Genomic DNA, 13,865 nt, shown 5'->3' on the forward strand with positions numbered 1-13,865 from the left:
TGGCATCTCCATGTGGTCCTGTTCGGTATCGCAACTTGGCTTCTCTAAAATGTAAAAAAGCTCTTTGCTGTTGCACTGTACACATACTATAAAATTCAGATTTTTTTTCTTTCATATGTGCTTATGTGGGCTCCTTATATAATTTGGTTCTATTATATGTTATATAAATATATATGTTATAATATATTTTTATAACATATAATTATTACTTGTTCACAGCATATTTATTCAAATTATCTTTATAAACATATGTAATATATATATATATATATATATATATATATGTGTGTGTATGTATGCATGTATGTATTTATGCATTTGTTATGATCACCGATTGGACAAAAGTCTGTTTAGTGCAACATTACACTTAATTGTAGAGCAAAAATCTGCTAAAGATTGATTTTATCAGTTTTTAGTGGTGCACTAGCATATATGACCTAAAATCTAAACAATTTTGAAAATTCTTATTTGCATTTCTTTAAGCACTTCTTAAGACTATTCTTCTAAGCTGTTGTCGTTGTTGTTGTTTTTCCTCAGGAGAAAAATGTCTCCTGGGGAGCTTCAGGTTACTACATGAATAGCACGCTCAGTGCCAAGCTTCAACACTTGTAGGACCTGAAATCTGGCTTTAAAATGCACGATCGCTGCTCTTTAGAGGGATATCTCAGAGCACTTGACACGTGCATCACATTTATGCAGTCGTGCATCTGTAGGTGTGAGAGTTAGAGCTCTGGTTCTTTCTTTCTGCTTTGTGTCTAGGCTTGGCGTGTTTCTTAAGACTGATGGATTTGTTTGAATATGTTCTCTGCGTATTCAAAGCCCTTGTGAATAATCCACCGCTTGTGTAACTGGAATTCACTCAAATGACCCAGGATATTGCAAACACTTCAGTCGCCAGCGTGCAGATCATTAAGGCTGAAAAATGGCACACAAAAGTGAATTTGGGATTTGAGAAATGTGATTTCTTCCGCCACTTGATCGTGGAATTAATCTCATGCCACATTTATAAGTATGTGTTGGCTGGTTATTGCTCTGCGAGTCCCTTTGACATCTCAAAATTAACCACATAAGAGCCACTTAAATAATCGCGCCTCGAAATGTTAAAAAGCTTCAAACTGATTAATAATACAACAAAACACAAGCCCTTCAATGGCTGCTTGGGATGCTATTTCCAGTGTCAGACAACGTCTGTCTTCTTAAATCGCAGTCATAAGCATTACATTGATCGTGAGCCAGAATATAGCCTATGATTATTTTAATATAAACAAATTCATGAAATCATAAAGGTTAGAATGCGAGGCATCTCACTAGAGAGAAATTCCTTGCTCTCTTAGCCATCAATAAACGAGAGTGGACTGGATTTAGCTTGATTAAAATGTTCTGGAGTGCTTGTTATTTGACCCACATTGTTAAATAAGTCAGCGTTCAGAGTATTACATCTCATAAGCTTGAATACATAATTGAAATCACTTGATTGCCAGGAAATGGACTAACTTTACCATCTTTAAAAGATGATCTTTGGCATTTGTTCTGAATATACTATACTTTTTTCTTGCAGTTTGAACTATAGATAACTGATTATTCAGAAAACATCAATTTCTCTCGCATGTAGGTAATGTTTAATAACGGGTGTCTTCTGACTCATTCTTCTCTCCTGCAGGACTCAGACCTGATTATGACCTTCAACATCTCCATGCATCGCTCCTGGTGGATGGAAAACGGCCCGGGGTGCAGGGTGACCCCTGTGACCCCTCCTCCCTCCTGGGCTCCGGAGGACCACCGCTACATCAGCATTGCCGGCTGTCTGCTGGAGTACCAGTATGTGGAGGTGTCCCACAGTTCCTTGCAGATTATCCTGGCTGTGAGTACAGTCTAATCCTTTACAGGCTTTTCTGTCCTTTTGCTGTGCTTGCGATTGCAGCTCCTGGTATTAAATATATAAAGTCCTTTATTATGCGTCTCTTCTGATTGGTCGGTCGTGGAATTCTGCAGTGAAGTGTTGGGTGTACAATGACAGCTAAACTGTCCAATTGACTGTTGCCGAGTATGAGAAGCTCTGGTTTAGAGTCAAATTCGGTACAGCGCATTTGTTTTTGTCTATTTGAAACCTAACCAGTTGATTACACCAACTCTGTAAATAACGGTTCAGGAAATGCTTCTGAATATGAGAGGCATTGAGAAGTTTGGCTGGGCTCCAGTGCTGATATTGCTTGAATGCGGGTTGTTAATAGGAGCTCAGCATGATGCCTTCCTCCGAGTCTTTATTCTTTATCTCTTCCATTACCTGCGACACCTGCTTCTACCCCCCCTCAACAATCAGCATCTCTAATGCAATAGTGAAGTGAACCCCCTCCAACGTGGATACAGCAATTCTCTGATTACAAGCCTGTACAAGACTCTCCCTCGGCTTTCATTCTCATAAACCGAAATCTAATTTATTGCTGTTTTTCCAACGCAACATGAAATCAAAATTGACCCTGTTTACTGCATGATTCACCAGCGCACGTTATTTGGTTTGTTTTCATAATCGAGCTATAATATCTTTTGATTTCTAACCAAAAGATTTTTGTTTTCTGTTGATGGAACCAAGGCTGCAGGGGCAAGGAAAAATGATAACCAATCAAATCAGAGCCTACTTTTCACAATCCAGCCAAATCCCAGTGGATGCAGTGAAGTCGTACACGTTAGTTTGAGCCAAATATTATGTTTCTCTTGAAAAGATATCACATTGCAGAAGTTAAATGAGTAGTTGACATGAAATTTCAAGTAGCGGCTGCCGTGTCCTGCAGTATGACATGATAATTTTTTTATTTTAATTAAAAAAACTTTTTTTTTTACTTTTTGTAAAAGTTTTTATTTTAATTCAGAGACTTAGTATTTCTACTTTAGCTAAAGTGTGGTCAACAATTGTAAAAATCTAGAGAAATGTTGATTATTGACAGCACCTGAATTATATTAGTTTCTTAAAGGGGACATATCATGAAAATCTGACTTTTTCCATGTTTAAAGGGATACTCCACACCAAAATGAAAATGTTGTCATTAATCACTTACCCCCATGTCGTTCCAAACCCTTAAAAGCTTTGTTCGTCTGCGAAACACAATTTAAGATATTTTGGATGAAAACCGGGAGGCTTTTGACTGTCCGATTGACTGCCAAGTAAATTACGCTGTCAAGGTCCAGAAAAGTATGAAAGACATCGTCAGAATAGTCCATCTGCCATCAGTGGTTCAACCGTAATGTTATGAAGCGATGAGAATACTTTTTGTATGCGAAGAATACAAAAATAACGACTTTATTCAACAGTTCGTCTCCTCTGTGTCTCTCCGCTGAACCCAAGCAGCATACGCTATTCTGTGTCAACCGCGACACAAGGATACGTTTCTACGTGTATTTACGCTTTGATTTGAATTAAAACAGCGCATCCGTGCAGCGCGTCTGACACAGAAGAGCGTACGCTGCTTGGGTTCAGAGGATATTCTCCAAAATGGCGCTACGGTGATGCGGCGAGACTCAGAGGAGACGAATTGTTGAATAAAGTCGTTATTTTTGTTTTCTTCACATACAAAAAGTATTCTCGTCGCTTCATAACGTTACGGTTGAACCACTGATGGCAGATGGACTATTCTGACGATGTCTTTTATACTTTTCTGGACCTTGACAGTGTACTTTACTTGGCAGTCAATGGGACAGTCACAAACCTCCCGGTTTTCATCCAAAATATCTTAAATTGTGTTCCGAAGACGAACTAAAATTTAGGGGTTTGGAATGACACGGGGGTAAGTGATTAATGACTAAATTTTCATTTTTGGGTGGAGTATCCCTTTAAGTGCTATAATTGGGTCCCCGGTGCATCTACCAACCCAGAAAACGTGAAAAAGGACAACCCAGTTACTTTGTTTTGGTGAGCCTTTCTCTGGAAGCTTATGAAAAAATGAGCCTCTCAGATTTCGTTCCTCCCCGTGACGTAGGAAGGGGATATTACCACCCCTTAATCTGCACGTTTCCACCCACAGTGCAACCATTGCAAGTGGTGACAAGTTTCACAAGTTTCCACAAGCGGTGTACCAGTTCTAACACCATGGCAAAAGCATGATAACTGTTCTGTCTTTGGCTGCACTGATGAGCACAGAGCACTATTTACAGTCCCAGCCTTGGAAGAGACAAGAGAGCAGTGTATTTATTGATTGATTTACTGTATATTACGCTGCTGCCACACAGATCTAATATAAACATGTGATTTATTTTCCAGCTGTTTACCTTCACAGACATAACCGACTGTTTTTGTAACTCGTGCATTTTTAACATAAACGTGTGTATTTGACAGTTTAAGTGCAATAAGACATGAAAGAGAACTTAGTTTAGTACTCACATGCCTTGTGACAGCTGTTTTCTGTGCACGTACTTTGAATGTGTATGCTCAGAAAACCAGATATCAGAAGTTTAAACTAATATGGCTTTAAATGGATAAAAGCGTCTGCTAAATGACTAAATATAAATGTAAAACACATGATTTCAGCGCGATAGGCATGATAATCAAAACCAAAACAGATGTTTTTTAGCAGAGTATCTGAGGTACCAGCTGTAAAGGCACAACCCTATTCTGGAAAAGGGGGTGGGGAGCAGCAGCTCATTTGCATTTAAAGAGACATGCACAAAATCAGTTTCTGCTTCCACTCAAAATAGGCATTTTCAAAATTATATATTATAAATGATCTGTGGGGTATTTTGAGCTGAAACTTCACAGACACATTCTGGGGACACCTGAAACTTATATTACATATTGTAAAAAGGGGCATAATAGGTCACCTTTAATATCCAGTAATTGGTCACCTTTTTATCCACTTTTCAAGTATTTCAGCTTTTTGTCTCTTAATTCACCATTTTTGCCTTCACTCATTCAATTTTAATGGTCCTGTGGTGTGACAAATAAATTATTTTAAGTACAAATAGTCCATGTACTCTCAATTAATATCAGCTCTTAAAAGGTCATAGTAATTATTGAAATATATTATCCACATTTTATATAATAAACCTGCTATATAATAATAATAATAATAATAATAATATACTATGAATTGTATTTTTATTTGTAATGTACATATTTTAAATAATAATAATAATATACTATTGTAGCGTCTGGAACACTCCAACACACAATATATATTTTGTTAGCTAGATTTCACAAATACTTTGTAACACCCCAGGACGCCGAACAAGACCCTGGTTTCATGGTAACCCGATACATTTACAACCTTGTGGAATGCGAGCCGGCTCTCATTCTGCTTTCTCCAGAAACAAAGGGACACAAATGCACAGGAGAAATGGACTTTTCTACTAATTAATTCATAGGAAAACCTTCTTTGAATGAACACCCATTTTCTTCAGGCCAGTGTGTATATTATTGCTGTGTTGTATTTAATCTGTTGTATTATAGACTATTTTTATCCGTGCTTACGATAAACCACACATTCATATAAGTAACTATTTCATGTCTAGTATCTATGAATTCGCCTTCCTATGATCGAAACAAGTGTGTATATTATATGCTGATACCTATGCAACATATTGATGTTCTAAGAAGCGGTACTAATTTGTGCCTCAACACTCCAGCGAATTACATATGCAAAATACCATGCTTACAGACAAAGACTCATAAAAATCCTCAGTATTTCCAACCTCCCGCTTGGGATTTCAGCCTTCCTCATTGGACGAACCCATCTTGAGAGGCGTGAATCTCTGCAGGCTTTAAAAGGCCACACTCCATGTGACCCGCCCCTGTTCGGTGGTTCAGTGAGATGCTAAGATGAAGATGTGAGAAACGCTCCAGGATACCAAAGCTCGTGCCAGGCTCCGGCCTAGTCCTTTTCATTCATCAAGTGATTCTGACTCAAACTAGCTCTTTCTCATCAACCAACTTCAGCAAGATCTTGGGGCCTTAAGATTGCATCAGGAATCTTTTTCAGACATACGCAAGTATCAAACTTAGTCGATTTAATTGATGCATTAAGTATCAGTTACACCTTTTTACAAGGTTTGTTGAACTAAGAATCTGACGTTTTCCCTCAGGTTTTAGATCTGCTGAATATGCAAAAATGGTTCCATAAATGTCATTCCTTATGTCTCTTTCTTTAGTGCTAAACTTTAACCCTTTCCTATACCAACTGTATGTGTGTGTGTGTGTATGTGTATGTTAGACCGGCTTAATGTGTTTATGTAGTATGTTAGACTAGTTTAAGTGTTTATGTAGTTAATAAAACCTTACTTGTATCACACTTGACGTGTTCATTGTTTACTCATAACCGGAGTCAATAATCATGCAGATTTACGTTACAAACTTATAGAATTGTACAGTAAGAAAGTTATTTCCTTTAACCAGGAAATTAACGTTCTTAGAATTGACAAGACGGTTGACCCTGAGTGGTCAGCTAAATATCTACAGTGGATCTAAAATATGAATAGTTAATTATAACTAGTTATGGTTAATTATTCATATTTCCCCATGAGCTAAATTCGCTACAGATTGGTGGAGAAAATGCGGGCATGATAAAACGAAAGTTATGAGTTTAAACACTGGCAACTTAAAAAGTGTGTGCTTGATAGCCCAGGTTAAAATAGGACGTGACTTCAGATGCCCGGTGGTGTCCCTATTTGCTGGCTTGTTGAGATGCAGATAAAGTGGGGGTTTGAATTGGTACCGCTATTATAATTGGTAGAGTCTTTATGTATTTCATGCTTAATGGCATCGGTGTAAGGTTAATCTGATTTTAGCAAAGAAACCCTAATTTCAGTATTAAAGCATAAATCTGTCCTGACAAAGCGTAAGTCTGAATCTCAGCTCAGCGGCATGTCCAAACTGTACCATAATGTAATATGCTTTAGTGAAGAAATCACAAAATTGCAGTATTGTTTAAATTGTTTCTTTGAAGAAGAAATCTCAGTACAGTTATATCAAGGTAGATGTGAGCGCTGCTCCCCTTTCTACAGCATAAAGGCCTTATAGTTTATAATTAGATTGAAGCAATTCATCTACACTTTGACTGCATATATATAAGCCGAGCAACCTGGTGGTCATTACTGTGTTTCACTCGCTGAGTGAAATTAAAGGTGTAATACTGTACTTTAAGTACTCATGTGTGAGGCAAACATAACTACATATATGTTTAAACCGGTTTTAACTTACAGTAAACACGTTTTGTAATTCTTTAAACAAGTCTTGAAGGCTGAAAGCACCACGTTCTAAAACTATGACTGTTTAACATAGACAGACATTAAACTGCATTAATTACACGGGCATGCATTGGTTACCGTGACAACAACGTGTCACAGGAAGTGCTAACGTCACATAGCACAACACGCCATGTTTGTAAACAAACCATTTGAAGCAGCTAAGCTAACACGACTTAGCATAGTTTCATTTTAGGCCAAGCTACTCAAATAGCTTTAACAATTAGGGGTTAACACTCTTTAATTGAAGCTCTTAAATACAGCATGCGTGTGTCCAGTGTGAAGCAATTTGAATTTAACCTAATCCCTCGTTTCTGATTTTTCCATTTCTCTTCCTTCTTGTTCTTCTTTTTCTATGTTTCTCAATCTTCAATTCATCTCAGCGAATTTAACTATCTTAGATCTATCCTTCCTGAATGCTATTGCTCAGTTACTAGTTAATTAAATCTAAATGTAATTACATTTTAACTGTCTATCTAGAGATGAATCATTAAGTTATTGGGTGTTTTTAGTGGCACAGTGAATAACGCGCTACGGAGGGCGGGGCACACACATGGCATGGCCCAGCATGGGAGCTGAACACGCAGCAGCTGTGACCAGACATGGTGTGTTGCCCAACACAAATCAGTTAATCACGAGTGCTACTGATTGTTCCTAATATCAGATTGATTACCCTGTTTTAATAATAGAAGTCAGCTAATTTTAAATCCATTTACATGTTATGCCCCCTTGATGTTCTCTCTGAACCTCAAAAGGAACCAGAGACATTTCTATTTTTGATTTGTTTATTTTCAAAAAAAAAATAATAAGCATAATCTGAATAGAAATGCTCTCCTTTTCCTTCTGCTTTTCCCTTTTCTCCTTCATACCTCAGAGATGAAGCTTGTTTGGGGAACCGTCAGCAAATTCTGAGTGATAATTTGACAATAATTTGACAGTAGTCTTAAATCATCAATCAAAATCCTGTTTACGCCCTTTTCAGCAAAACATATGCTGACCCAAAACTATTTTAGCATTCACACTCTGTTTTGATCTTGTAGTAGTCTCTAGCCCTTACTCTCAACACCAGTGTGTCAAAACGTTGCAGAGGCTCAGACTAACTGCCCAGAATGCAGAACAGAGAGGGCTGGCCAGGCGTCGTGAGGAACACCCCCTTTACCCAGGCCCGACGACCACCTACTGAGCCGAAAGCAACTGGACACAGAGAGAGAAGTGTACCTCAGACTCAGGACTCAAGCGAGAGTTATGGCTACAAAAAGCTCACCAAAGTCATCATCTTCCTGACCCACAACCTAATGGGATTGAAACAGGAGGAAATCAATAGATTTAAAAAGGCTCTGACAGCTGCTGAACAGCAAGAGCACCTGGAAAAGGTCTTTTTGTCTATTAATTCACCATTTTTGCCTTCACTCATTCAATTTTAATGGTCCTGTGGTGTGACAAATAAATTATTTTAAGTACAAATAGTCCATGTACTCTCAATTAATATCAGCTCTTAAAAGGTCATAGTAATTATGGAAATATATTATCCACATTTTATATAATAAACCTGCTATATAATAATAATAATAATAATAATAATATACTATGAATTGTATTTTTATTTGTAATGTACATATTTTAAATAATAATAATAATAATATACTATGAATTGTATTTTATTTGTAATGTACATATTTTGCATTCTAATAATAAATTATGTACACGAACTCCCCATCACCTAACCAAATGGCCAATTACGAGGGTCTATGGACCCTTCCCCCGAAATGCACCTAACACCTCAGAAAGGCAGAACAGGCCTCTGGTTCCATGGTAACCAATGCTGATATCACTGGTTTTATGGCCTAAAAGGAATGCAGGGGATGAACTCCCTCATTTTCCTCATAAGAAAGACACATAATGCCCAGAGAAATGGACTGTTTTCTAATTAATTCATAGGAAAACCTTTTCTTTGAATGAACACACATTTTCTTCAGGCCATTGTGTGTATTATTGCTGTTTTGTATTAATCTGTTGTATTATAGACTATTTTTATTCATGCTTACGATAAACCACTCATTCATATAAGTAACTCTACCATGTCTAGTATCTATGAATTCGCCTTCTTATGATCGAAACAAGTGTGTATATTATATGCTGATACCTATGCAGCATATTGATGTTCTAAGAATCGGTACTAATTTGTGCCTCAATACTCCAGCGAATTACATATGCAAAATACCAGGCTTACAGACAAAGGGCCATAAAAACGCAGAACTCCCACTTGAGATTCCGGACTTCCCCATTGGGCAAGCCCATCTTGAGAGGCGTGAATCTCTGCAGGCTTTAAAGGCCACACTCCATGTGACCCGCTCTGTTCGGTGGTTCAGTGAGATGCTAAGATGAAGATGTGAGAAACGCTCCAGGATACCAAAGCTCGTGTCAGGCTCCGGCCTAGTCCTTTTCATTCATCAAGTGACTCTGACTCAAACTGGTCCTTTCTCATCAACCAACTTCAGCAAGATCTTGGGGCCGTAAGATCGCATCAGGAATCTTTGTTCATACAGACGTGCAAGTATCAAACTTAGTCGATTTAATTGATGCATTAAGTATCAGTTACACCTTTCTACAAGGTGTGTTTGAACTCAGAATCTGACGTATCCCTGAAGGCTTTGTTCTGTTGAATATACATGCAAAGTGTTCCATAAAATCCATTCTTTATGCCTCTTTCTATGCTGAGTTAAACTTTAACCCTTTCCTATACCAACTGTATGTGTGTGTGTGTGTGTGTGTGTGTATGTGTATGTTAGACCGGCTTAATGTGTTTATGTAGTATGTTAGACTAGTTTAAGTGTTTATGTAGTTAATAAAACCTTACTTGTATCACACTTGACGTGTTCATTGTTTACTCATAACCGGAGTCAATAATCATGCAGATTTACGTTACAAACTTATAGAATTGTACAGTAAGAAAGTTATTTCCTTTAACCAGGAAATTAACGTTCTTAGAATTGACAAGACGGTTGACCCTGAGTGGTCAGCTAAATATCTACAGTGGATCTAAAATATTAATAATTAATCATAATTAGTTATGGTTAATTATTCATATTTCCCATGAGCTGATTCGCTACACTATGAATTGTATTTTATTTGTAATGTACATATTTTGCATTCTAATAATAATTTATGTACAGTATGACAATTTATTATTATTATTATTATTACTACTACTTCTACAAAGAATAAGCAAAATAGTTTTTAAAATAGTTTTACATGAAGTAAGGAATGTCACACCATATGAATTCCCAATTTCATGACCAATATTACCAATACAAACATATGTTGCAAATATATTTGCAATATATGTTTGTCATCTACCCAAATGCACTGCACATTTTATTTAAAGGCAACAGTTGTAAACATTGTTTGTATGCGAATATTATGCTTTTTGCGCATAATACCTCAAATTCTAGTAAGGGATCTGCACTCGCTTAATCTTCTTAATCACTTTCGATTTATTTTAATTTAGCAACAGAGCAAACAACAATCAAACGTTTCGGCAGCAAGCCTTCTTCAGTGAATCATACGTATACGTAGAAGATTAAGCGAGTGCGGATCCCTTACTAGAATATGATGTGCTGATTGATCTTTGCACCCTAGACTAAAGTTGAGCGCAGTGAACTTTATTTTTTGCATAATACCTCAAGTAACATGAATACAGTGTGAGATGAGAGCATTTCTTTGTGAGACCCGTATATCTTATCAGGTGTGATGTCAGGGTGTCAGTAACTTTAATGGTGACCACCGGTGTCTCATAAAGAGCTGTAACAGAGCACAGGCAGGTATCGGCTCCATTCACCCTGGTATTTATAGACCTTCCTCTGTTAGGACTGATGTTCCTGTGGAGATATTATACAGCAAATAGCGGAGGAGAAAGGCAGCTGTGTGTCTGTGTCGACAGAGCGCCTGGTGGGAGCTTTTAGTGGCTTTGTGGTGCCCCCTCTCCAGAGAGGAGAGCAGGAACCGCTATTCCCTATTGATGGTCTGATCTACTGCCGGAAGCTATAAAACAGTTAATTGAAATATTTAGCCAGTCTTGGTATAAATATAAATTTTTCATGCTGTATTTTATGATGATGTGATTCCTGAATTCCCTTGAAATTGATTTTAATTTATACAGTTTTATTTGGACAAAATTGTAAAGAACTTTGGTATTAACTATTTATAATTCAGTGGCCGTAACAATAAAATAATTTCATAATTTGTGATATTAATGATATACAATATAATATTCATATAATATACACTACCATTCAAAAGTTCAGCATTTTTTACAGTTTAAAAAAAAAAACTTGATTATGCTCAATAAGACTTTATTTATTTGATCAAAACAGTAAAAAAATGATATTGTGATTTTTTTTTTTAGTTTTAAAAAAACTTTTTTGAATGTAGAATTTTTCCTGTGATGGCAAAGATGAATTTTCAGAAATCATTATGCTGATTTGGTGCTCAAGTAACATTTATTATTAAAGGAAACATATTATGCCCCTTTTTACAATATGTAATTTAAGTCTCTGGTGTCCCCAGCTGCTCCCCGCCCCCTTTTCCAGAATAGAGCTGCGCCATTACAGCTCGTACCTGCTAAAAAACATCTGTTTTGGCTCTGATTATCATGTTTATCGCTCTGAAATCATGCGTTTTAAACCATATGAGTTTAAACTTCTAATATATGGTTTTCTGAGAGCACACATCCGAAGCACACGGACAGAAAGCGCCTGTCACAGCATGTGAGTACTAAACTAAGTTCTCATTCACACACAAGTTTATGTTAAAATCACATTACAAAAAACAATCGGTTATGTCTGTGAAGGCAAACAGCTGGGAAATAAATGGCATGTTTATTTTAGATCTGTGTGGCAGCAGCAATACAGTAAATAAATCTATAAATCCACTGCTCTGTTGTCTGCTCTGAGGCTGGGACTCCAAACAGTGTTCTGTGCTCATCAGTGCAGCCAAAGACAGAGCAGTTAGCATGTTTTGCTCAAACTTTCGCCATGGCATTAGAACTAGTACACCGTTGTCGCTTGCGAAATCAAATGATGGCTCCTTGGGTGGAAACTTACAGATTAAGGGGTGGTAATATTATAATGAGGTCCCTTTGTGAAATCAGACACGCTCGTTTTCTCAGATGCTTGCAGAAAAAGGCTTACCAAAACAATGTTACTGGGTTAATCTTTTTCACGTTTCCTTGGTTGGTAGATGCACCGGAGACCTGATTATAGCACTTAAAACCTGGAAAAGTCATATTTTCATGATATGTCACCATTAATATCAATGTTGAAAACAGTTGTGCTGCTTCATGTTTTTGTGGAAAGCTCCATACATTATATTTGAAATAAAAATCCTTTTGAATACTGTAAATAAATTTACTCTCACTTTTGATCATTTTAATGCACCCTTGATAAATTTAGTGCAACCATCATTTTATGCCTTGAATAAAAGTATTAATTTCTTAAAAAATAAATCATACAACTCACCCCAAACTTTTAAACCATAGTGTATTGATATTAATATATTTAATTTCCATTTCTTTATTTATTTGGTTAGCAGCTGTGTAATTATCCAGATAGTGTACATTCAGCCAATCATCCATTGTATAATAGACTCTTTCAGGGCGATACAAAACGTCTCCGTTACGTATGTAACCTTCGTTCCCTGAAGGAGGGAATGGAGACGTAAAATGGTGCTGCCGCTGATCACTGCTCAGCGGTGGTACAGCAGCCGTGGCGACGGGACGTGACGTTACATACGTAACTGAGACGTTGCCTTTCAGTCGGTCACTCCGAGTCATGTCGGTGACCGACGATTTGGGATCCCTTCTAAAGCGCCATGGATGCTGCCCCTTCCAGTGTCCTGTGCGAGCCACCTGCACCCCTTTGTGGTGTAGGCTGGAGCTCGCCACAAGAAGACCAGTCACTGTTGTCATAGCACTACCCACTCAGTGAGATTGTATAACACTGGGAAAATGTACACGTTCCACTTGGAACAGGAACATTGATCCGTTCCCTCCTTCAGGGAACGAGAGTTACATACGAAACCGAGAAGTTCCCTTTCAGTGGGTCACTCCGAGTCATGTCAGTCCATGGATGCTGCCCCTTCCAGTGTCTTCCAGATTAAAGGTGATTGTAACCCTCATGGAAATGGCAGAAGTCTGCCGGGGAAACACGGGCTCTGAGGCTATACCGTGGACTTTACACATATGGGAACCACTTAGGCCTCTACATATGGAACCCAGCCCTCTCCCGGTTCTCACGGATTCAGCGAGTAAGGGCCTGGCACTGGACATTCCACCACGTCTGTCTGCCGAGGGGATGGAGGAGCTCGACAGGGCCTACAGTACGGACACTCTGGAGCAGTTTTAGCAAGCTGACACTAAACCGGGGCCTCTTAGCACCTCTACCTGTTTGAGGTGAGAACACAGGAGGATACCGGCTCCACACGAAGGCTATAGAATCTAGCGAAGGTGTTGGGGGTCGCCCAGCCCGCAGCTCTACAAATATCTGTCAGCGAGGCGCCACGAGCCAGTGCCCAGGAGGATGCAACACTCCTAGTAGAGTGAGCTTGCAACCTGAGCGGGCAGGGCACACCCTGTGCCTGAT

The 13,865-nt window shown here is 38.2% G+C and overlaps 1 protein-coding gene across 3 annotated transcripts in view; it reads left to right on the plus strand.

Moving 5' to 3' along the window:
- LOC107602191 (sodium/potassium-transporting ATPase subunit beta-1-interacting protein 2-like) overlaps positions 1 to 13,865 on the plus strand; it is a 174,688-nt gene that overhangs the window by 113,879 nt on the left and 46,944 nt on the right. For all 3 annotated transcript variants that reach the window (XM_016294623.1, XM_016294622.1, XM_016294624.1), the window contains exon 4: positions 1,661 to 1,861. In XM_016294623.1, the coding sequence (XP_016150109.1) occupies positions 1,661 to 1,861 (201 nt within the window). The remainder of the gene's footprint in view (positions 1 to 1,660; positions 1,862 to 13,865) is intronic.

Source organism: Sinocyclocheilus grahami, unplaced genomic scaffold (assembly GCF_001515645.1).
Source record: "Sinocyclocheilus grahami isolate Dianchi unplaced genomic scaffold, SAMN03320097.WGS_v1.1 scaffold321.1, whole genome shotgun sequence".
NCBI lineage: Eukaryota > Metazoa > Chordata > Actinopteri > Cypriniformes > Cyprinidae > Sinocyclocheilus > Sinocyclocheilus grahami.